Source organism: Palaemon carinicauda, chromosome 1, assembly GCF_036898095.1.
Source record: "Palaemon carinicauda isolate YSFRI2023 chromosome 1, ASM3689809v2, whole genome shotgun sequence".
Lineage (NCBI taxonomy): Eukaryota > Metazoa > Arthropoda > Malacostraca > Decapoda > Palaemonidae > Palaemon > Palaemon carinicauda.
Window position 1 is genome coordinate 114,850,373 of NC_090725.1, and position 24,595 is coordinate 114,874,967.

The 24,595-nt window shown below is 33.5% G+C and overlaps 1 protein-coding gene across 1 annotated transcript in view; it reads right to left on the bottom strand.

Annotated features, from left to right (window-relative positions):
• Positions 1-6,371: 6,371 nt before the first annotated feature.
• Positions 6,372-24,595, bottom strand: part of LOC137651096 (protein sax-3-like) — a 745,749-nt gene continuing 727,525 nt past the window's right edge. The window contains 4 exon segments of the mRNA XM_068384236.1: positions 6,372-10,472; positions 14,075-14,179; positions 17,207-17,433; positions 23,760-23,901. Coding sequence (XP_068240337.1) covers positions 9,639-10,472; positions 14,075-14,179; positions 17,207-17,433; positions 23,760-23,901 — 1,308 coding nt within the window. The 3' untranslated portion in view covers positions 6,372-9,638.

The following is a 24,595-nucleotide window of genomic DNA, read 5'->3' on the forward strand; positions in this document are numbered from 1 at the left end:
ACACTCGGGCACACTATTTTCTCGTATTTCTCTTCGTCTTGTTTTTTAATTTTTTTTTTATAGTTTATACAGTATATAGACGATCTAATTTAATGTTATTCTTAAAATATTTTATTTTGATTATTTATTACTTGTAGTTTATTCATTTCCTTGTTTCCTTTCCTCCCTAGGCTATTTTTTTCCCATTGGAGCCCTTGGGCTTACAGCATCTTGCTTTTCCCACTAGAGCTATAGCGTAGCTTATAATAATAATAATAATAATAATAATAATAATAATAACAACGACTTTACCTTGGGTTTCTACAGTTGTTGGTTTGATCACATCGTCTAAAAGTTCGTTTTTAAGATCCCTTGGCTTTTAATCGTTTATATAATGGTTATATGTTACAATTTGATATAGAGTTATTAACCTATATGTATTATTTTGAGAATCATTATTTAATGTCTTGAGTTTGTTCTTCTATTGCTATTTCCTAATCAGTACAATTTTCATCATTATTTTTCGATCACTTTCTTGTTTCTTTAGCACGCAGAGAAATTTCTATAAGCTTCTGTCCTTTAGTCATGATCCATAAGAATATGTGTGTTTATTGTGGATAATAATGATGATAATAATGATAGTATTTTATAATAATTTAAGATATACCCCAATCGAGTGAACATACCATTTACTGTCAATCGTATTGCGTCGGAAAACAACACTCACTTGGTAATTTAGTTAATTTGTGTTTATTTCTTTGATAATTACAGATCAATATGTCATTGTTTTTCAATTCTTGTCTCTTTTTCAAGGCCATTGCATCAAAACATAAAGCTTGATAATTTAGTGAAACCTTTTACTCTTTTTACTTTTTTATTTCTAATGCCATTCCAGATCAATATATGACATTGTTTTCAAGGACATTGCGTCAAATTCTACTGTCTTTTTTTTCAAGGTTATTGCGTCCAATTTAACTGTCTTTTTTTCAAGGCTATTGCGTCCAATTCAGCTATCTTTTTTCAAAGCTATTGCGTCAAATTTAACTGTCTTTATTTTCAAAGATATTTCGTCCAATTCAACTCTTTCCAATGCGTCAAATTCAACCCTTTCAAGGTTATTGCGTCAAATTCAACTATCGTTTTTCAAGACTATTGCGTCAAATTCAACTCTTTCAAGGCTAATGCGTCAAATTCAACTATCTTTTTTTCAAGACTATTGTGTCAAATTCAACTCTTTCAAGGCTATTGCATCAAATTCAACTATTGTTTTTCAAGACTATTGCGTCAAATTCAACTATCGTTTTTCAAGACTATTGCGTCAAGTTCAACTCTTTCAAGGCTACTGCGTCAAATTCAACTATCGTTTTTCAAGACTATTGCGTCAAATTCAACTCTTTCAAGGCTATTGCGTCAAATTCAACTATCGTTTTTCAAGACTATTGCGTCAAATTCAACTATTGTTTTTCAAGACTATTGCGTCAAATTCAACTCTTTCAAGGCCATTACGTCAACTTCAACTATCGTTTTTCAAGACTATTGCGTCAAATTCAACTCTTTCGAGGCTATTGCGTGAAATTCAACTCTTTCAAGGCTATTGCGTCAAATTCAACTCTTTCAAGGCAATTGCGTCAAATTCAACTATCCTTTCTTTTAAGGATATATCGTTCAATTCAGCTCTGTCTTTTCTTTCAAGGCTATTGCGTTCAATTCAACTCTGTCTTTTTTCAAGGCTATTGCTCAAAATAATAAGCTCACTACATAATTAAGTTAATATTTTTACTTTTTCTTTTATTTCAAAGATCATTCCAAATTGATATATGACATTGTTTTTAACCCTGTTCTGGTTCAAACTATCTTCATGATTTCCCGTTTCCCTAAAAAACCGGAAACCGGAATTTCCACGTTCAAGACGATACCCTGAGGAAATTGGTCGAAAAGGGATAAGACATAAAAATGGTGGTAGGAATGACTATATTTCAAGATATCCAAATCAAATTTTAGGAGGATTTGTTTATTCGTTTGAATTCTTGTTTAAAAAATATATACGTGGAGGGCGATTATTTTGGTTAAGTTGTCAATGTTATTATTATTTATCATTATTATTATTATTATTATTATTATTATTATTATTATTATTATTATTATTATTATTGTATTATTTTATTTATTTTATTTTGTTATATTATTATTTTGTTATATTATTATTTTATTAATTTATTTTATTTTTTTATTTTTTTATTTTCTTATTTTTACTACTACTACTACTACTACTACTACTACTACTACTACTACTACTACTACTACTACTAGCTAAGCTACACCCCTAGTTTGAAAAGCTAAATTGAATGTCAAAATAGGAAGAGATGGAAACCAAAATTGCATGTGAAAATTGAAAGATATGGAAGCCAAAATTGAATGTCAAAATTGGAAGATGACAATTGGTTGAAGAACGTGATTGGAATAAAAATATGCTTCTCCCTCTGAGAAATTTCCTTTGATCTTTCATTTCATGATAAAACGAGGTAAAATCATACTTTCTTTACTTTTTCTTTCCTAATTGCTTCTCAGGTATTCATGCTTTGATGCAAGCAATGTGATTCTGAATTCTTTTAGGAACACTTTTTGAATCTTTCTGGGGGGTTACAACGAAAATGTGTCCAATTTTGGGCTCACATATCATAATTATTCCTGATATTACTCTTCAGTTTGTTTGTATATATTTATGTTTGTATGTATTTATGTATATATATATGTTTATATATGTATATATACTTGTATATCTATTTATCTATATAAATATTTATATATATAATATATGTAATATATATATGTATATATACATATATATATATATATATATATATATATATATGTATGTATATGTGTATGTCTATATATATACACATATATATATGTATATATATATATATATATATATATATATATATATATATATATATATATATATATATATATTTCTATATAAATGTATATATCTTAGTGTACGGCTTTTACCCATCTCCATATGAGGTCGCTATTTCGTAGAGGCCTTCTCCATTCTCTTCTATCATGGTTTTCTGTTCTCTTCATCCTTTTTCCCGCGTGTCATTTGCTACTTTATTTTAACTTTTGATCTTTGGACTTCCTCTCCTCTTACTTCCATCCACCTCCATGTCCATGACCCTTCAGCACACATGATCTTCTCTCTGCTTGACATATCCAAACCACCTTAGTCTTCTCTGCGTAATTGTTTTTGACACTTAGCCTACTTTGACTCTCCCTCTAATATACCCATTTCTGATCCTGTCCCTTCCTCATGACTAGACATTCATTGTAACATCCTCCATTTCTAACTTCCTTTCTTGGGTCTTTATTTTTTCAAGTTTCAGCTCCATACATCAAAACTGGTTGAAGTATACTTACATAAAACCTTCCTTTTACCTTTTCTTTTTCTATTAACGTGCTTTTTTCCATTTTTTTTATGGGATAAGCACGGTTGCCTTCTTTTTGGAGGACTTTGCTTTCGGGATGACCCTAGTCCCAATCGGCTGCCCCGTCTAACATCGCTTAGACCCTGGTAGCGTATGTTCATGTGTTGTACCAGTCACCAGCGTCATTCCTCCCAGCAGCATTACATTAAAAGACTGACGTTCGAGTCCCGCTCAAACTTGTTAGTTCCTTTGATTGCTGCAACCTCACCAACCTTGTGAACTATGGATGGAGGTGTTTGAGGGAGCCTATAGGTCTATTTGCTCAGTCTTCAGCAGCCATTGCCTGACTCTCCTTGGGTGGAGAGGGGGCTTGGGCGCTGATCATATGTATATATGGTCAGTCTCTAGGGCATTGTCCTACTTGAAAGGGCAATGTCACTGTCCCGTGCCCCTGCCATTCACGTGTTGTCCTTAAATCTTTATAACTTCAACAACGTTTTCCTTCATTTCCTTACTAAGACAACACCCACTCCACATCTTACCTTTTCATCGGCTCCACTATATATGATATTATTTCCACTGCCAATCTCTCTGGCATTATTTCCCTTCCACCTTGTCTCTTGCACTCACACACAGGATGTCAATTTTCCTTTTCCATTACAACTGTTACCTCCCGGCTTCTTTCAGTTATTGTGCTAACATTCAGTTCCAATTCTAAGATTTTGGACTATCTTCTTTAACCACGTCCGTGTGTGTGCTACTCAAGAGCCATTGATTTCAGCAATTCTATGTTGTTTACTATTCGTTAATACACGCATTTCACTACCTAAAATGTGTGTATGCTACACAAGTCTTTGATTTTAGACATTCGGTTTTATATCCTCTTATTAAATACACACATTTCACTCCCTAAAATGTGTGTATGCTACACAAGTCTTTGATTTCAGACATTCGGTTTTATTTCCTCTTATTAAATACACACATTTCACTCTCTGAAATGTGTGTATGCTCACAAGTCTTTGATTTTAGACATTCGTTTTTATTTACCTTTATTACATACACACATTTCACTCCCCAAAATGTGTGTATGCTACACAAGTCTTTGATTTTAGACATTCGGTTTTATTTCCTCTTATTAAATACACACATTTCACTCCCTAAAATGTGTGTATGCTACACAAATCTTTGATTTTAGTCATTCGTTTTTATTCAACACTCACATTTCGCCACCCAAAATCAAGGAACAATAAAACAACTTCATGTAAACAATAGTATATATATATACATCTATTTGTCCTCCACAAAAACATCTGTCTAGACGTACAAACCATGACTTGACCCTCACCTAAAGAGGCTAAGTCAATGGAATATTGGAATTTAACCTTTTTATGCCAAAGTATCTATGACTCGAATATCACACAAGGGAATTATGAAAGGGAACAGGACATAATTACATTGACATCTTATGTAACAAAGGATGTCAGTACGAGTGTGACATCTTTTTTTTATTTAATTGGTATATGGAAATGGCTATATACTTGCTTCTAAGTACGATATTCCAATGAGAAACCATGTGATAATCATCATTTTAAGTCCTTGTAGCAATAGAGAGAGCTTAAAGTCCCATATTCCATTGTCTATATCATTTAGTTGGGATTGGGGGGTTTCTATGTTTCCTACATGTACAAAGGATAAATACAAAAAGAGTTCATCTAGTTAATTCATATGAGTTTGAAGCAGTTTTATATCGTTTTATTTTATCTTTATCGCACTGGTCATCTACTTATCTTTTAATTATGGACTGTGATTGATCTCCATTTTGGTGCCACTAGAAGCAGCTTGGAGCTATGTCCCGTGAGAGAGAGAGAGAGAGAGAGAGAGAGAGAGAGAGAGAGAGAGAGAGAGAGAGAGAGAAAGAGAGAGAGATGGCAAAACAACAAATTAAAGACTATTAAACCTGTTGCAAAACATTGCAAATCATTTATTCTGATTATTATCTATACAATATTTACATACATGTTTTTTTTTTAAAGAACACAAGACATTTGTAGAGGAAAATGAAAAAACAAAACTAGCGCAGAACCTAGATTTTAGGGGAACAGAAGTGTTCACAAAAATAAGAAAATGTTTCCATGTTTTCATGGGAGTAAAAAACTATGTCCGGGGGCAAAATGTTTTACAGCAAACCAAATAGTGAATGTGGCAGGGAAGCTAGCGGCTTTTGAGTATTCATAACTAATAAATGTTTGTTTTTATCATTTTTTTATTATTTTTTTAGGCCACATGAGGAAAGCAACTGATTTCTTTGTTAAAGATTAGACAAGATGGACAGACTCAGAAATTAGTTTTTATTTCCAGTCCTATTACTCACGTTTGAATCTTCACATATTTAATTGAAAAATATAAAATAAATTTTCATTTATTGTGAAGTTGGTTAGTTTGGTAAGTTTTTGAAACAAATCGAGGAGCAGGAATATAAAAAATAAAACATATTTATTAATGTTTGTTGTAATATATATATATATATATATATATATATATATATATATATATATATATATATATATGTATATATGTAATATATATATGTATATATAATATATATGTTTATATATAAAGTTAAATATATGTATATATAAATAGTTAGATATATATACATATATGTAAATATATATCTCTCTCTATGTGTATATATATATTTATATATATAAATAAATATATATATACATATATATAATATATATATATATTTATATATATGAATATCTATATATATATAAATATATATATTTATATATGTATAAATATATATATATATATATATATATACATACACACACACATATATATATATATAATATATATATATATATATATATATATATATATATATATTTATATATGTATATATAAATATATATATTTGAGTATTTGTATGCGTGTATGTGTTTATATGAGAGAGAGAGAGAGAGAGAGAGAGAGAGAGAGAGAGAGAGAGAGAGAGAGAGAGAGAGAGAAGGGGGAATATGAATTAGGGAACTCAAAGTCCTATTATCTCATATTTGAAAGTTAAAATTAGAATTGTAGATATGACGAAGAATTCTATTATGGTAATTCTGCTGCTCTAGCAGAAAAATGAATACTATTTCACTGCGTTTTTATTTTGAAAGTCAAAACTAAATTTGCCTCACGAAAAGTCTGTATTGAATCAATTTTCTGGGGAAAAAATATTTTGTCATGAAGTACTAACTCATAACTCAAATTTCTAGTAGAAGGAATTAATTAAATGTTAAAATCCATCTAAATAAAGAAGCAAATATTGGAATTTCGTCAAATAATGTTTCATTTGTAAAGAAAAAATATCTAAACGAAGAAGCAAATATTGGAATTTCATCAAATACTGTTTCATTTGTAAAAAAAAAAAAAGAAATATCTTAATAAAGAAGCAAATATTGGAATTTCATCAAATAATGTTTCATTTGTAAAAAAAGAAAAATCTAGTCTTCATTCTTTTTCTCAGAAAGATATTAGGAAGGTATTAAGAAAATAAAGCTTGAGAGAACAGAGATGAGAATTCTAAGGGAGATTGTGGGAATATAACCGTTTGAAAGATTGGAAAGTGATTAAATAAGAAGAATGGCAGGCGTAGTGAAGATTACTGAGATGGTAGGATTGTCACGATTGAGATGGTGTGGACATGTGTTGAGAATGGATGGTGGGGAGGTAGTGAAGAGGGCTTGGGAGGTACCTGTAATGGGAAGAAAACCAACTGGTAGGCACAGAATTAAATGGCGAGATAAGGTGAAGGATGATATAGAGAGAAGAGAAGAGGTTTGGTGGAAGAGGATGCCTTTGATCGAAGGCATTGCAGAAGGCGCGTCAAGCAACCGACCCCTTAATGTAGGGATAACGGTGGGAAAAAAGAAGAAAAAGTTAAATAAAGACAGGAGCATTCGTATAACAGTTGCAACACTTTGAGTAGAACATTGGGAAAGTTTAATTCAGTTAGATACATTTCTTAAGAACCAAAGAGTGAAAAGAATTAAACGTATGACAGATTTTTTCTTGATAATAACATTAGTCATTGAATTCTTAGAACATCCAAAATAAGGACAAAGAAGGTACAGTTGATACAAGAAAAATCATATATTTACAGTAGGAAAAGGTAGCTGGGACCATTTTTTACTTATTAAGTACGGAAATTCACTTGCTAAAATGCCAGAGTTTAATAGCATTAGAGAAGAACGCATTCTTGTTTTATTTTTTTCTAAAATACTGTATCAATAGCATAAACTACTTCTTGCGTCGTAAAAGGCGCTTGCAATGTAACAATACTGGCAAAGAAACTTAGACTATATGTACATACTACCGGAAAAGTTTTTTTTTAGCCAATAGTCTGCCACAGACTTACACACGTACTATTTATACTTAAGTAACAAGACTCTGTAGACAATTCTACCTGGTTATTTCACAAGCACATTCACAAGATCTGTATAAAACACCACGACACAGCATCATCCAAACCTCTCTACTACACAGCTGAGAATAAATGAAAAAAATCTATTTAGATTTCCTAAGATTCATTTATTTTATTTTTCACGAGACTAGAACGAGTTGGAGGAAATACAAAACCGCATTTCCAAGAAAAAAAAAATACTATTATCTTTATTATTTTTTGAGACAAGCCATTGTGGCGGTGTCTTAAAGGAATTGTCTTTTATAGCCTTCGTACCATCAGTAACACGTTTTCAAAAACTGAAATTAATTGTACAAAACCACCTGTATAGACTCCGAATTCGTCTCTTCTTCCTCGAAGAAGAACATATTGTTTTTTCATACCTTAGGATTACACTATGTACAAAATGGCAGCGGGAGGAAATAATAATAGTATTCAGGTCCACATTTACATAATGAGAAATAGCCTGCATCCATTTGCACATATAAGTTAATATTCATCAATACTTATATGCATTTACTTCGTATCCTCCGGCATGTTGCTGATTATCCAAAAAGGTATTACCATGAATGATCACATATATGTGCGTATAGAAAAACAGTTCTACACATGCGTGCAGGCCCTGTGTTCCATTCTTATATATTATACATTAATGCATTTCCCATAACTATACTTGGCATTTCGCTCCTCCATTAGATAAACTTTTTAAGAGCCTAATACCAAGGCCATTGATTCATTATCCACTATTTTGACTGGAAGATTATCGTAGGCATTCTCTCGAGGATATATTAATTCAAAATTGCAATCTGCCATAGAATAGTTATAGATGAAATACTGAGGTTTACTCTGTAAAAAAAAAAGATCATAATTTCAACAGCAACGTGACACCCTGTTCCGGTTAATTTTGCATAGTCACCTTTATTTGGGAAGAGTCCTCGAACATCATGCAACACAACAGACTCATGTTTTTTCTACATCGAATGACATCTGATGATTACTCATGACTCTGTACATAGGTATAGGATTCGTAAACATATAAGGAGTCATGAATATACGTAAGTTTACTTACGTATTGCACGAATACAAAAATTGAATAATGTCAACAATAAAAAGATTTGACAGACAGTGAGTAGCAGGAAGAAAGAAAGGGTGATGATATTGTAAGAATCTTGCAGGTCTATTCATCGTCCCATGACATTTAAAAATGTCGAGTCCCTTAATTTACCTAAAAAAAATTAGGTGTTAAGGAGAGGTAGTCTGTCGGGTTTAGTCGATCTTATTCGAAGACAGATGGACATCATCGGCCTTCGACTAAATGACCTGAAACGGAATTAATCAGTTTTGCTGTTTTCTGTTGGAAGAGAAAGCTGGGAGGGTCAAAGGAAAATGTATTAACAGTAATTCTGTAGCTTCAAAATTCAAAGTATCGTTTGTATTTCATATACAGTCTATAACATAATGTGCTTCATTTTTTCTAATCATGGGGAGATTTTGTATTCGCTCACTTATGATTTAAACGTATATCTCCCTGTGTTTCCCAAAATAAAACTTGATTGTATCATTCATTGCATGTAAAATTTGATGTAAAACAATTGAAGCCTCCTCTTGCTTCTATAAAACCTTTCACTACATTATGCAAATGGAACGTCAGGAGTTCAGTTCAGAGGTTCCAAAAAGGTTTTAGCACTTTTTATATCACATAGACCCCAGAATTGGCACCTCGAATTCATTAGCACTCATCAGAATTCTCTTACGAAGAAAAAAACTATCGTTTAAAGTTTCGTTTGTTTGTCACAAGTGGCATAAAACGAAGCATCGGTTTCCTCGCAAGAACCACAGGAGACGGCATCACTCGGGGCGCCATCCACGGCACTCGAATCGGGAGAAGTTCCGTGAGGACCCGACTTGGAATCCCCTCCACCGTCTCCTATAGTTTCCACGCCTGCAGATCGAGTGGATCCTCCGTATACACTGGTTGCGTCACGGCTGCACCAATAGTCGCCGTCGGAACGGGTCGAACCACCACTGTACACCTGCGTTTGATCTGTCCGTAGTAACGCATCACTTTCGAGAGAGACTTGCCGTCTTGGTCCAACTCTGGAGTCGTCCATAGATGGGGAGCCGGGAGGTGACGCCCACCCGTAGAAATTCGGTCTGTAATTGTGCGTTGGGATAGCAGCCCCCGATGGAGGGTAGGGTACAATGCGAGTTGTCTCGTGGCAACAGGGCCTCGAGAGTGAGTAGAGCGAACCGCCAGAAGCCTTAACTGGTTTGGAATGACTACAACGACTGGTTCGACCACTATTGCGACGGCAGGAAGATGACGAGGAGGAGTTACGGGATCCACAAGTGTTGCAGCGACTGTGGCCGTGAGAATGGCCATGGCTGTGACCGTGGCTGTGATGTCCGTGGCATTGGCTGCTGTGGCTGCAGGAGTGGGAACAGCAGCGATTGTCTTCGTCCCTGCGAAGGGCGTCAGTGAGGCCATCGATGCTCTGGTAGGTGTTGGTTGATCCACCGTAAGGAGAGCCGCCTCCCTCCAAACTAGCTGTTCGAGAGGGACGGGGTGATGCTACCCTTGTGGCTGAGTAGCACGCATACGGTAACTGTAAAGACAGAGAGAAAAATATTGTAAGATTTGGCTACTGCATCTGAATTATTCTGTCAAATAAAATATAACAAAGAGGTAAAGGAGCTACAAGGCTCTAGCACTCTCAACATGATTAAATTGAAATGCAGCAAACAGGTAAAGGAGCTACAAGGCTCTTGCACTTTAATGTGATTAAAATAAATCAAAGAAATAAATGAGCTACAAGGCTCTTGCACTTTCCAATGATTAAAATAAAATGCAACAGACAGGTAAAGGAGCTACAAGGGTCTTGCACTTCCCAGTGAATACCTTTTGTTATTATAACTCATTAAGACATTCATTTGCTTTATAATCCAACAATTCCTTATATTTATCAATTCATGACATTCCCATCCAATCCATTTATCAGTAGATCAATAAGTTTTATGATTAATAACGACGTTTTCAAAGATTAATCCAAATTATTATTATTATTATTATTATTATTATTATTATTATTATTATTATTACTACTTTCAAAGGCAAACAGGGCGTTACTTGAAATGTATCTTTGAAGGGCAAATATTCTCTAATACTTATTAGGTCAAATATCCAGTTTCTATCAAACAGTCTCATACATGAATAACTTAGTCATTATTTTATTTTATTTTTATTTTGCTATTAGGTTTAAATCTATACCTATGGATTTATTCGTCCATTATTAATTTTATGTAGATTTTTTATGACTGTATTTTCAGTTACATGAAGATAACTGATTAAAAGAGCCTTTTTCAAAAGTTACATAAAAACAAAATCATTCAAACAGCCGTTTTGTAAAGTTACTATCTAAATTAAATAATTAAAATGGCCCTTTTTTAAAGTTACATATAAATAAACAATTAAAAGCCTTTTTCTAAAATTACATTGAAAAAAAATAATTGAAAGTCTTTTTCTAAAGTTACATAAAAATAAATAATTAATCAGTCTTATTCTAAAGTTACATAAGAATAGATAATTAAAGCAGTCCTTTCTATAGTTACAACACGAAAATAAATAATTAACAGTGTTTTCCTAAATTTACGTAACAAAAATAAATAATTAAAACCTTTTTTTAAAGTTTAAAACAAAAATTGATAAACAAAACAGTCTTTTCCTAAAGTTACATAAAAATAAATAATCAAAACAAGCTTTTACTAAAGTTACATGAAAATAATCAATTATAAGTTTTTTAAATTTGCATAACAAAAATAGATTATTAAAAGACTTCCTAAAGGTATACAATAAAATAGATAAAATCAGCCTTTTTCTAAAGTTACATAACTAAAATAAATGATTAAAACAGGCTTTTTCTAAACGACCTAAAGTTACATGAAAATATATAATAAAAAACAATCTATTTCTCAATATGCATAACTAAAATAAATAATTAAAAAGTCTTTTTCTAAACCAATAGTCCTAAACTAATAACCTTAAGTGTTGGCCCTATGTAAAAGTCTTATAGCTAATTAAGCTAATGCATTATAAGCCTAACAATGTCTGTATACCCATGGAAGGGTAGATATAAAATCATACGTTGCCTTTCAAATTCACAGAACATATTAAATCATGGAACACTTTGCAGTTGATTGCAGAAGTTCTTGTAGGCATTATCACCAGCAAGCAACATATACTAATTAGGTTAATGCATTATATAATCCTAAAAACATCTGTATACCCATGGAAGGATAGATATAAAATCATACGTTGCCTTTCAAATTCACAGAACATAGAAAATCATGAAACACTTTACACTTAATTGCAGAAGTTCTGATAGGCATTATTACCAGCAAACACAATATACTAATTAGGTAAATGCATTATAAGCGTAATATCCTCTATATACCCATCGAAAGATATATATAAAATGTTACCTTTCAAATTCACAGAACATATAAAATCATGGAACACTTTTGCAGTTAGTTGCAGAAGTTCTGATGGGCATTATATCACCAGCAAGCGACATATACTAATTAGGTTAATGCATTATAAGCCTAACAATATCTGTATACCCATCGAAAGATATATATAAAATGTTACCTTTCAAATTCATAGAACATATAAAACCATGGAACACCTTACACTTAATTGCAGAAGTTCTGATAGGCATTATCACCAGCAAGCACCAGCAAGCACTGTTAAGGCCTTTTGATTACTTCTGAACTGCATAGAGGAATCACATAAGCACACTCGTGTCCTCGCCTCGCCTTCCAACAGTTTGGTAACCCGTCAGCCAAAGTTACTGAGCCATTATGATTCGATATCCGCTCATGATTCAAGGAACTTTGGAGTGTCAACTGATACTGTGATTGCATATAGAATATGTACTCAAGCGCTAACAGACTCTCTCTCTCTCTCTCTCTCTCTCTCTCTCTCTCTCTCTCTCTCTCTCTCTCTCATTCTGGTTTAAAGGGTCGCTCATGAATGGCAGAGGTAAGGGACAGGACAATGTCCTAGACTCCTAGAGACTGACCATATACACATATGATTGCTTATATCTCTCTCTCTCTCTCTCTCTCTCTCTCTCTCTCTCTCTCTCTCTCATTCTGGTTTAAAGGTTGTCATGAATGGCAGAGATAAGGGACAGGACAATGTAGTAGAGACTGACCTTATATACATATGATTGCTTATAGAATATGTACTCAAGTGCTAACTCTCTCTCTCTCTCTCTCTCTCTCTCTCTCTCTCTCTCTCTCTCTCTCTCTCTCTCTCTCTCTCTCTCTCTCATTAATTCTGTTTTAAAGGTCGCTCACGAATGGCAGACGAAAGGGACTGACCATATATAATGTACAGTTGGACTCAGGAATTCCTAGCATACAGGGCTCCGAGGAAGTGCACTCTGTCAAACTTTGATCTCATATTTAGACATCACGTTTTAATGTTGATCTCTCATTAGAACATCAAGTTTTAACGTTGGTCTCTCACCAGGAAAACACGTTTTAACGTTGATCTCCGATTGGGACATGACATTTTAACGTTAATTTCTTATTAGGACATCCCGTTTTAATGTTGATCTCTCATTAGCACATTACATTTCAACGTTGATCTTTCATTAGGACATCATATTTTAACGTTAACATCTCATTAGGACATCACATTTCAGCATTGATCTCTCATTAGGACATCAAGTTTTAACGTTAATCTATCATTAGGACATGAAGTTTTAACGTTAATATCTAATAAGAACATCAAGTATTAACGTTGTTCTCTCATTAGGACATCAAGTTTTAACGTTAATCTATCTTTAGGACATCAAGTTTTAACGTTAATCTATCATTAGGACATGAAGTTTTAACGTTAATATCTAATTAATACATCAAGTATTAACGTTGTTCTCTCATTAGGATATAAGTTTCAACGTTGATTTCTCATTAGGACATCTATTTTTAACGTTGATCTCTCATTGATCCCTCATTAGGATACCATGTTTTAACATTGATCTCACATTAGAACATAACATTCTAACGTTGATCTCTCAGTAGGACACCAAGTTTTAACGTTAATCTCTCATTAGTACACCATGTTGCCCAACATCTGCTGGAATTAGGCAAAAGGAAGTATGTTAATTCAAATGACTCATCATAAGGTCCACGGCTTACATACCTCCTCCAAGGTGTTAGTTCTCGAAAAATCTCTATGTCTATGAGAGCCAGGTGGAGGCTGAGGTGGGGGAGGAGGCACCAGGTCTCGGAGGGTCAGCGCTACTCCCTAGAAAAGAAAAGAAATAAATAAAGTAGAGCTCTTGTCTCATAACTCTGCTAATGTTGCATTTTTGATTAGGAGATTTGTAGGAAAGTGATTAACATAAGCATTTATATTTTTTAATTTTTAGCAATAAAGATTGCCGTACTCTCTGGAAGTGAAAAACTAATAAATATAAATCTAGATTTTGTTTTTTAACTATTAATGTGGCATTTTAGTCAAGAAATTTGTAGAAACATAAGTATCATAAGTATTATTATTTCTGTGATTAATCAAGATTGTCTTACTCCAGAAAAAAAAAATATATATAACTATTAATGTGGAGTTTTGTCAAGAAATTAAGAAGAAAATAATCAACTTAAACATTATTTTTGCAATTTTTACCAATAAAGATTGCATTACTCTCTTGAAGAAGAAATACATAAAATAAAGATCTAATATAAAATAAATAAGGATCTTGTCTTTATAACTATTAATTTGGCATTTTAAGTCAAGAAATTTGAAGGAAAATAATTATCATAAATCATTTTTATTTTTACAATTTTAAGCAATAAACATTGCACTACTCCCCAGAAGAAAACAGATATAAAATCAAGATCTAAAGTAAAGTAAATAAAGATCTTGTCTTTATAACTGATAATATAGCATTTTTAGTCTAGAAATATGAAGGAAAATATTTTTTTTTTTTGCAATTTTTAGCAATAAACACTACTCACTAGAAGAAAAATATATATATATATATATATATATATATATATATATATATATATATATATATATATATATATAAAATCAAGATCTAAAGAAAATAAAGATCTTGTCTATAACTATTATTATGGTTTTCTTAGTGAAGAAATTTGAAGGAAAATAATTAAGATAAAGCTTTTTGAATTTTTGTAATTTAGCAATAAAGATTGCACTACTCACTAGAAGAAAATATAAATAAAATCAAGATCCAAAGTAAAGTAAATAAAGATCTTATCTATAACTATTGATATGGCTTTTTTAGTCTAAGAATCTTTCAGAAAAAATAATTAAGTTAAGTATGGTGTTTTTATTTATTTTTTTTTATTTATTCTATTTTTCAATTTTAGCAATAAAGATTACACTTCTCATTGGAAGAAAAAAAATCTATAAATATATATAGATCTAAAGTAAAGTTAATAAAGATCTTTTTATGACTATTAAAATGGCATTTTTAGTCAATAATTTTTCAGGAAAATATCACGTTAAGTATGTTTTTTATCTTTGCAATTTTTAGCAATAAAAATTGCACTACTCCCTAAAAGAAAAAAAAATTATAAAAACCAGATCTGATGGAAATAAAGATCTTCTCTTTATAACTATTAATATGTCTTTTTTTTTAGTCAAGAATTTTTCAGGAAAATAATTAAGTTAAGTATGTTTTTTATTTTTGCAATTTTTAGCAATAAAGAGCATTACCGACGTCAGACATATCTACAATTCTCGATAATTTTTTTGGCTTAGCTTGTCCAAGTGTAAAATTAGATCCCCCTGTCAATCGGACTCCACAAAGGAAACCAATTATCGCCCAAAACCAACAGATGAATGTCAGTCAGTGGGTTGATTAGCTCAATTTTTTTTTTTTTTTTTTTGTGGATATCACGCCATTCCGAAGGTCAGGACCAAAGGCCTCTATGTGGCTGTAAAGGTTTCACGTTAGCTTTCAAAATGAACTTACTTTATTTTTTGAGTTTTAAAGAAATATATTTATGAGTTTTAAAGACATATCGTGTTTTCCTTAAGAAAAATATATTTTTGAGCTCTAAAGAAATATATATATTTTTTTTATATTATGGGGTTTCAAAGAAATATATTGTGGAATTCTGAAGAAATATATTTTTTGAGTTTTACTGAAATATATTTTTGTTTTTAAGAAATGTATTTTTTAGTTTTAAAGAAATGTAAATCATTTTATATTTTTGGGTTTTAAGGAAACATATTTTTGAGTCTTACAGAAATGTATTTGAGTTTTAAAGAAATATACTATTATTTTGAAGAAATATATTTTTGAGTTTTAAAGAAATATATATTTTTTTGATATTTTGGGGTTGGAAAGAAATATATTTTTGAGTTGTGAAGAAATATATTTTAGAGTTATAAAAGATATATATTCGAATTTAAAGAAATTTAGTTTTGAGCTTTGAAAAAAAAAAAATTTTTGAGTTTGAAATAAATATATTTAAAGATTTAGAGTTTTAAAGAAACATTTCTTTCCCACCATTTTTATATTACTGTTTATTTTTCATGGAGAAAGGGTTACATTTTCTTTGCCTTTTTAGGTTAATTTACTATACATATATTGTGTATGGTCACGCACAGGGGCAAGGAAAGAATGTTGAATTGACTAACCATATACACATGATCAGCACCCAAGCCTACTCTCCAGCAAGCTAGTACCAGGGAGGTTCAGGCAATGGCTGCTGATGACTCAGCAGGTAGACCTATGGGATCCCTCAATGCCCCTATCCCTAGCTCACAAGGAAACTGAGGTTGCAGACACTACTATAACCTATCTAGTTTGAGCGGGTCTTGAGCCTCCATCTAACAGATTACCATGGACGTTTCCAATAGGCCGCAACGACATTGGCTTATCGGGAGTGTTGGCTAATAGCTACTGATTGCTCAGCAGGTAGGCCTATATGCTCCCCTAAACCCCAAATCCCTATCTCACAAGGATGGTTAGGTTGCAGGCACTACTAGAAACTATCGGACTTGAGCGGGTCTCAAACATCAGTCTAACATATTACCAAGCAGGGACGTTTGCAAAAGGCTACCACAACATTTGCTCATCTTTATTAGTATATATATATATATATATATATATATATATATATATATATATATATATATATATATATATATTATTGTGGGAGAAACAGGCAACCTCAAACCATCATTAGAATCACGAATGATACAAAGAGTGGCCGGAGAAGACGATTTTACCATCATAGAAAACGTAAGCATGTTGGCGATAAAGAAAACGGGAATATAGTTAGATTCATATCCTACCTTATGAAGCAAATGGGGCTGCGAGGTAAAAGGGTTAACGCTGTAGGGAGAAACACCGTTGGAGGAATGGCGAGCTATGTTGTGCCCTAGAGTGGTACAGAGGGCGCCTCTGGGCGTCGAGGTTAGTCTTGGACCTCCTCCCGAGAAGGACAGACTGGAGGATCCTAGAAGACCCGGGGAAGACGTCTCAATGAAGAATGGCCGTTTGGATTCTGTCATGCATTTATCTGCAAGAGGAGGAGAAGGATATGATTAAGATGTAGTTTGGAAATATATAAAAATCACATTATTATTATTATTATTATTATTATTATTATTATTATTATTATTATTATTATTATTTGTGAATGACAGTCTACAGAGACTGAGCATTTATAGTGTGGGGTTCTGGGTTACATCCAGCTTCCTTAGGGATCCTTCACTTTCCTCGTTATATGTGCTTTATCAAGTGTCGCGCTCTTCTGCACAAGTCCTGGGGCTATATTGGCCCCCACCTATGCAAGATTACTTTTCAATAATAATGATTATTATTATTATTATTATTATTATTATTATTATTTACTATTTATTATTTATTATTTTTATTTCTTATTATTTTTATTATTATTATTACTAGTTAAGCTACAACCTTAGTTGGAAAAGCATTATGGTATAATACCAAGGGCTCCAACAGAGAAAAATAACCGAGTGAGGAAAGGAAATAAGTAATTAAATAAACTATATGTGAATTAGTGAACACTTATGATATTTTAAGAATACCAACAATTCAGATAATAACAGAAAAAATGGACTAAATATTTAATATTGTTCAATGCATTTGATAACTCCACAGATTTTAGTGATAATGTTCAAGCTAAACCTCCATGATAACTTCACTGTGAGTCTATTTTAAACGTTTGAGCTCTAAAATTGTTTGTCTCGTTGCGCTTGGAAAAAATGGAGCAGTGTGTCGAACAAGAACTATTTGATGAAGATAAATACTGAAACGACATATTGATTGTTGGTTGTCAATACTGTTCACTAACAGAAACTGTAAACGATTAACCTCACAGTAGACAGTCATATTCCCTATTCCATTTTCATTGATTTATCGGTTTTTTGGGAGCTTATGTCCAAAGGAAGATAGGAAGCGTTTATTACCTCCGCCAGCGAAGTTGGAAGGAGGTTATGTTTTACCCCTTATTTGCGTGTTTTTGTGGATGTGTATTTGTGTTTGTTGTGTTTGATTGTGAACAGCTTCCTGGCCACAATTTTAATCGTAGAGTAATCAAACTTAGAGGGATTAACTGTTATGTAAAAAGCTGGAAATTATTAAATTTTGGAAGGTCAAGGTCTCAGTCAAGTGAAATGTCCAATTCACGTAATCAGCCATAAGTTTGGACAGCGTTGTCACAGAGACATCAGACTTGGTTCATATTTGAGTGTATGAAAATCCACGCCAATTAATACATGTTTAGGTCAAAAGTCAAGGTCAAGGTCTAGCAAAAGGTTGAGAAGTAGGCTGCTGATGGAGGTCTGCGCTCTACTGAGTGCCCCTCTATTTAACATTTGTTATTTGTAATGGCCTGAGTAAGGCAAACGTTTGTTTAGCGACACAGTGCAAGATAGATCAAATGTAAATAAATTAGATTGATTTAGGCAGACCATATTTTACATATTTGTTTACACTAATGAGGTTATATTTTCACCTTCGTCTATTTATTTATTTATTTGATTATATATTTATTTTTTTACTTATTTATGTTTGTTTGTGTTACTAGGTAATACGTCAAAACCTCTCGGTCCGGATCAAGATGGCAATTCTGGTTATTATTATTATTATTATTATAATTATTATCATTATTATTATTGTTACTATTATTATTATTATTGTTGTTGTTGTTGTTATTATAGATTCATTCACTGTCAAAATATGAAAAAAGGGAAAGCTTGGTCCGTAGACTTAAGTAAAATATTGGCAATCTTCATTGACGAAGGTCTGAATTCTCTGGTGACTTTCTGCTTGTTTAGATAATATTTTTCTCTTTCTCAGGAAAACGGAACTTTTATCTCCTATCTTTGGGTGTTTTGTTATTTATGGTATTATTAGGTTAGGAAATAAAGTGATTTTAAACGTTTTCATCATGAACTTCCAGATAAGGGAACCTTGCAAACGTTTTTTTATCACTAGTTCCATACGTGTATCCAAGAACCTTGTTTCTAAACATTTGCAATTCATTCATTTAGAATGGTAAAATTATTTCAAATCACTTTGAGTTAGGATATATTCCTATTGTAAATTAAGTATTTTTTGTTTGGTGGTTTGTAGTTGATAACTTCATGGATAAATTTGTTTGTTTTTTTAAGACAACGGGATTAATAAGACAGAGAGAGAGAGAGAGAGAGAGAGAGAGAGAGAGAGAGAGAGAGAGAGAGAGAGAGAGAGAGAGAGAGAGAGAGCAAGCAAGCAAGTCATTGATATCCTGGAGAGAGAGAGAGAGAGAGAAGAGAGAGAGAGAGAGAGAGAGAGAGAGAGAGAGAGAGAGAGATTGGGAGAGAGAGCAAGAGTCACTGAGAGAGAGAGAGAGAGAGAGAGAGAGAGAGAGAGAGAGGAAGGGTATAGAAAGCAAGCAAGCAAGCTTTCGTCACTGATATCCTGAGAGAGAGAGAGAGAGAGAGAGAGAGAGAGAGAGAGAGAGAGAGAGAGAGAGAGAGAGAGGTTAGAAAGCAAGCAAGCAAGCTTTCGTCACTGATATCCTGGGAGAGAGAGAGAGAGAGAGAGAGAGAGAGAGAGAGAGAGAGAGAGAGAGAGAGAGAGAGAGAGAGAGAGTAATATTTTTTCTTTTACAAATTACATTATGATACTGTCTACATGGAAGGCCTTCATGTACAAAAAAAAATGATACATTGTTATGATGATAATAACATGGGTTTACATTCATCCAATGAATCTGACAAAAGAAAATTTAATATATCCGGATGAATTGCTTTAATGTCTTAATGAGAATCATCCTATTTTATATATGTTTTTATTTTATTCATCCTGTTCTCTCGGCTTATCTAATTACGACTCTGGATATCAATTAATTCTGGAAAAATATCAGACCTGGAATGAGGTCTTTCGTTATTATAGTCGCATTAACGCTCACTGATATTCTGAACTGGAATGGCATTCCAACTGGAATGTAGAAAGGAGGATGATGATAATAGAAGGAAATGATAATGGAATGAATTAGCAAAGGAAGGTTCAAGAGAGACGCTGTTTGTTGTGGACAGGAATTGTGGAGGAAGAATAGATAGATATGATATGAAGTGAATTAGCAAAGGAAGGTTCAAGGGAGACGATGTATGTTGTGGACAGGAATCGTGGAGAAAGAATAGATAAGATTTCAAGTGAATTAGCAAAGAAGGTTCAAGGGAGACGCTGTTTGTTGTGGACAGGAAATGTGGAGGAGGAATAGACAGATAAGATATCAAGTGAATTAGCGAAGGAAGGTTCAAGGAAGACGCTGTTTGTTGTGGACAGGAATCGTGGAGAAAGAATAGATAAGATATCAAGTGAATTAGCAAAGTAAGGTTCAAGGGAGACGCTGTTTGTTGTGGACAGGAATGTGGAGGAGGAATAGACAGATAAGATATCAAGTGAATTAGCGAAGGGAGGGTCAAGGAAGACGCTGTTTGTTGTGGACAGGAATTGTGGAGGAAGAATAGACAGATAAGATATCAAGTGAATTAGCGAAAGAAGGTTCAAGGGAGACGCTGTTTATTGTGGACAGGAATTGTGGAGGAAGAATAGATAGATATGATATGAAGTGAATTAGCAAAGGAAGGTTCAAGGGAGACGATGTTTGTTTTGGACAGGAAATGTGGAGGAGGAATAGACAGATAAGATATCAAGTGAATTAGCGAAGGAAGGTTCAAGGGAGACGCGGTTTGTTATGGACAGAAATGTGGAGGAGGAATAGATAGATATGATATCAAGTGAATTAGTGAAGGAAGGTTCAAGGGAGATGCTGTTTGTTGTGGACAGGAATTGTGGAGAAAGAATAGGGAGATATGATATCAAGTGAATTAGATAAGGAAGGTTCAAGGGAGACGCGGTTGGTTGTGGACAGGAATTGTGGAGGAGGGATAGATAAATAAGATATCAAGTGAAATCGCAAAGGAAGGTTCAAGGGAGATGCTGTTTGTTGTGGACAGGAATTATGGAGAAAGAATAGATAGATATGATATCAAGTGAATTAGCTAAGTAAGGTTCAAGGGAGATGCTGTTTGGTGTGGACAGGAATTATGGAGAAAGGATAGATAGATATGATATCAAGTGAATTAGCAAAGGAAGGTTTAAGGAAGATGCTGTTTATTGTGGACAAGAATCTTGGAGAGAGAATAGATAGATATCGATATCAAGTGAATTGGATAAGGAAGGTTCAAGGGAGATGCTGTTTGTTGTAGATAGGAATCGTGGAAGAGTAGATAGATATGATATCAAGTGCATTAGCGAAGGAAGGTTCAAGGGAGATGCTGTTAGTTGTGGACAGGAATCGTGGGAAGAATAGATAGATAAGATATTAAGTGAATTAGCGAAGGAAGGTTCAAGGGAGATGCTGTTAGTTGTGGACAGGAATCGTGGAGGAAGAATAGATAGATAAGATATTAAGTGAATTAGCGAAGGAAGGTTCAAGGGAGATGCTGTTAGTTGTGGACAAGAATCGTGGAGGAAGAATAGATAGATAAGATATTAAGTGAATTAGCGAAGGAAGGTTCAAGGGAGATGCTGTTAGTTGTGGACAGGAATCGTGGAGGAAGAATAGATAGATAAGATATTAAGTGAATTAGCGAAGGAAGGTTCATGGGAGATGCTGTTAGTTGTGGACAGGAATCGTGGAGGAAGAATAGATAGATAAGATATTAAGTGGATTAGCGAAGGAAGGTTCAAGGGAGATGCTGTTAGTTGTGGACAGGAATCGTGGAGGAAGAATAGATAGATAAGATATTAAGTGAATTAGCGAAGGAAGGTTCAAGGGAGATGCTGTTAGTTGTGGACAGGAATTGTGGAGGAAGAATAGATAGATAAGATATTAAGTGAATTAGCGAAGGAAGGTTCAAGGGAGATGCTGTTAGTTGTGGACAGGAATCGTGGAGGAAGAATAGATAAGATATTAAGTGAATTAGCCAAGGAAGGTTCAAGGGAGATGCTGTTAGTTGTGGACAGGAATCGTCGAGGAAGAATAGATAGATAAGATATCAAGTGAATTAGCTAAGGAAGATTCATGGGAGATGCTGTTATTTGTGGACAGGAATCGTGGAGGAAGAGTAGATAGATAAGATATCAAGTGAATTAGCAAAGGAAGGTTCAAGAGAGATGCTGTTATTTGTGGACAGGAATCGTAGAAGAAGAATAGATAGATATGATATCAAGTGAATTAGCGAAGGAAGGTTCAAGGGAGATATCGTTTATTATGGACAGAAATTGTGGAGAATGAATAGTTAGATGTCATATCAAGTGAATTAGCGAAGGAAGGTTCAAGGGAGACGCTCTTTTTTATGGACAGAAATTGTAGAGAAAGAATAGATATATATGATATCAAGTGAATCAGTGAAGGAAGGTTCGATAGAGACTCGCAGTTTGTTGTAGACAGGAATTGTTGGGAAAGAATAAATAGATAAGATATCAAGTGAATTAGCGAAGGTTCAAGAAAGACGCTGTTTGTTATGGATAGAAATTGTGGAGAATGAATAGGTAGATATGATATCAAGTGAATTAGCGAAGGAAGGTTCAAGGGAGACGCTGTTTTTTGTGGACAGGAATCGTGGAAAAAGAATGGATAGATATCTCAGAACTCTTAACTGAACTTATGTTTATCTGAAAGGTTTCTTCTCATATATATTCGGAACATTAGATTTCCTTCTAATAAGGTAAGTATCGTGTACAGTTGGACACACACAGGATTCATTTTACACTCCACTCTGAGGAAAAGCACCCAGCTATACCCTAACTGTGTGGCGAGTTCCTGTGCCATCTGTTTGGTTGCTTACCGCAAAGTAATGTTATGACAGGGTGGATTTTTTCGGAGCTAGGTGTACCAGGGACTCTTGTGAACAAATGTACATGATTGCTCTCTTTGTTTCAAGTTAATTTTGTTTATTTTAATTTAATAAATATAATTCACCGTAGCTTGACTCGAGCGTAGTTTGCATTCAAGTTCACTAAAAGGTCAGGCTAGGCTAGGATAGGCTAGAGTAGCTCACGCTAGGTCTGGCTAGGGTACGCTAGGCTAGGCTAGAGTAGGCTAGGCTAGGCTAGGCTAGGCTAGGCTAGGCTAGATTAGAATTTTCTATGAAAGAAGAGAATGGTATGTAAATGACAAGTGTTTTAAGAGAACTACAGTATGGCCTACCATTTAGTCTGGAGGCATTGCAGAGGCATTGCATTTTGTGGAGAAGTGATAGAAAAACAGTATGAAGAATTTAAGAATAAAACCTAAGGTGGTATTTTCTTTTTAATAAACGAATACTATACACAATTCTCCAAGGGATTATTCAGCAAAATCCTTCAAAATCTGCCGGAACTTACCATCGTTGTCAGTGTTGTTCAAGACGTCCTTTGAAAGACGGTGGTTGTAGTCGTCGTGGGAGTGGTGCTGCCCCTGGTGGTAGAGATGGGAATCCTTTAGCAACGGAAAGCTTTGTGGCAGGGACAGGAACTTCTCAGATACCTACAAGGAGAAAGGATAGAAGGATAGGTACAGGAGGTTATAGAGCCCCGTTAGTGCAAGGAAAACACTAAAAAGTGAATTGGGTAAAATATCTACAGATCATTCTACAGGTAAATCTTCTTTTTGAGGATGACACTTAACAAATCACTACGATAAAGGGGAAATAGCTGCAAATATACAGGTGCTAAAGGCTTACATAGTAAAGATACTTAAAATACAAAGATGAAAAGGTAAGACAGTTATCAACTTTAATGGTTCATATACAAGAACTAAAGGCTGACATGGTCAAGATACATAAAATACATAAATGAACAGCTAAAACAGTTATCAACTTCAATGGTAATTATACAAGAGCTAAAGGCTGACACAGTTAAGATACTTAAGATACATAAATGAACAGCTAAAACAGTTATCAACTTTAATGGTAAATATACAAGAGCTAAAAGATGACATAGTGAAGATACATAAAATACACTAATGAACAGCTAAAACAGTTATCAACTTTAAAGGTAAATATACGAGAGCTAAAGGCTGACATAGTAAAGATACTTAAAATACATAGATGAAAATGTGAGTTATCAACTTTAATGGTAATTATACAAGTGCTAAAGGCTGTCACAGTAATGAGACTTAAAATACACAAATGAACAGCTAAAACAGTTATAAAATTTAATGGTACATTTTCTTATTATGG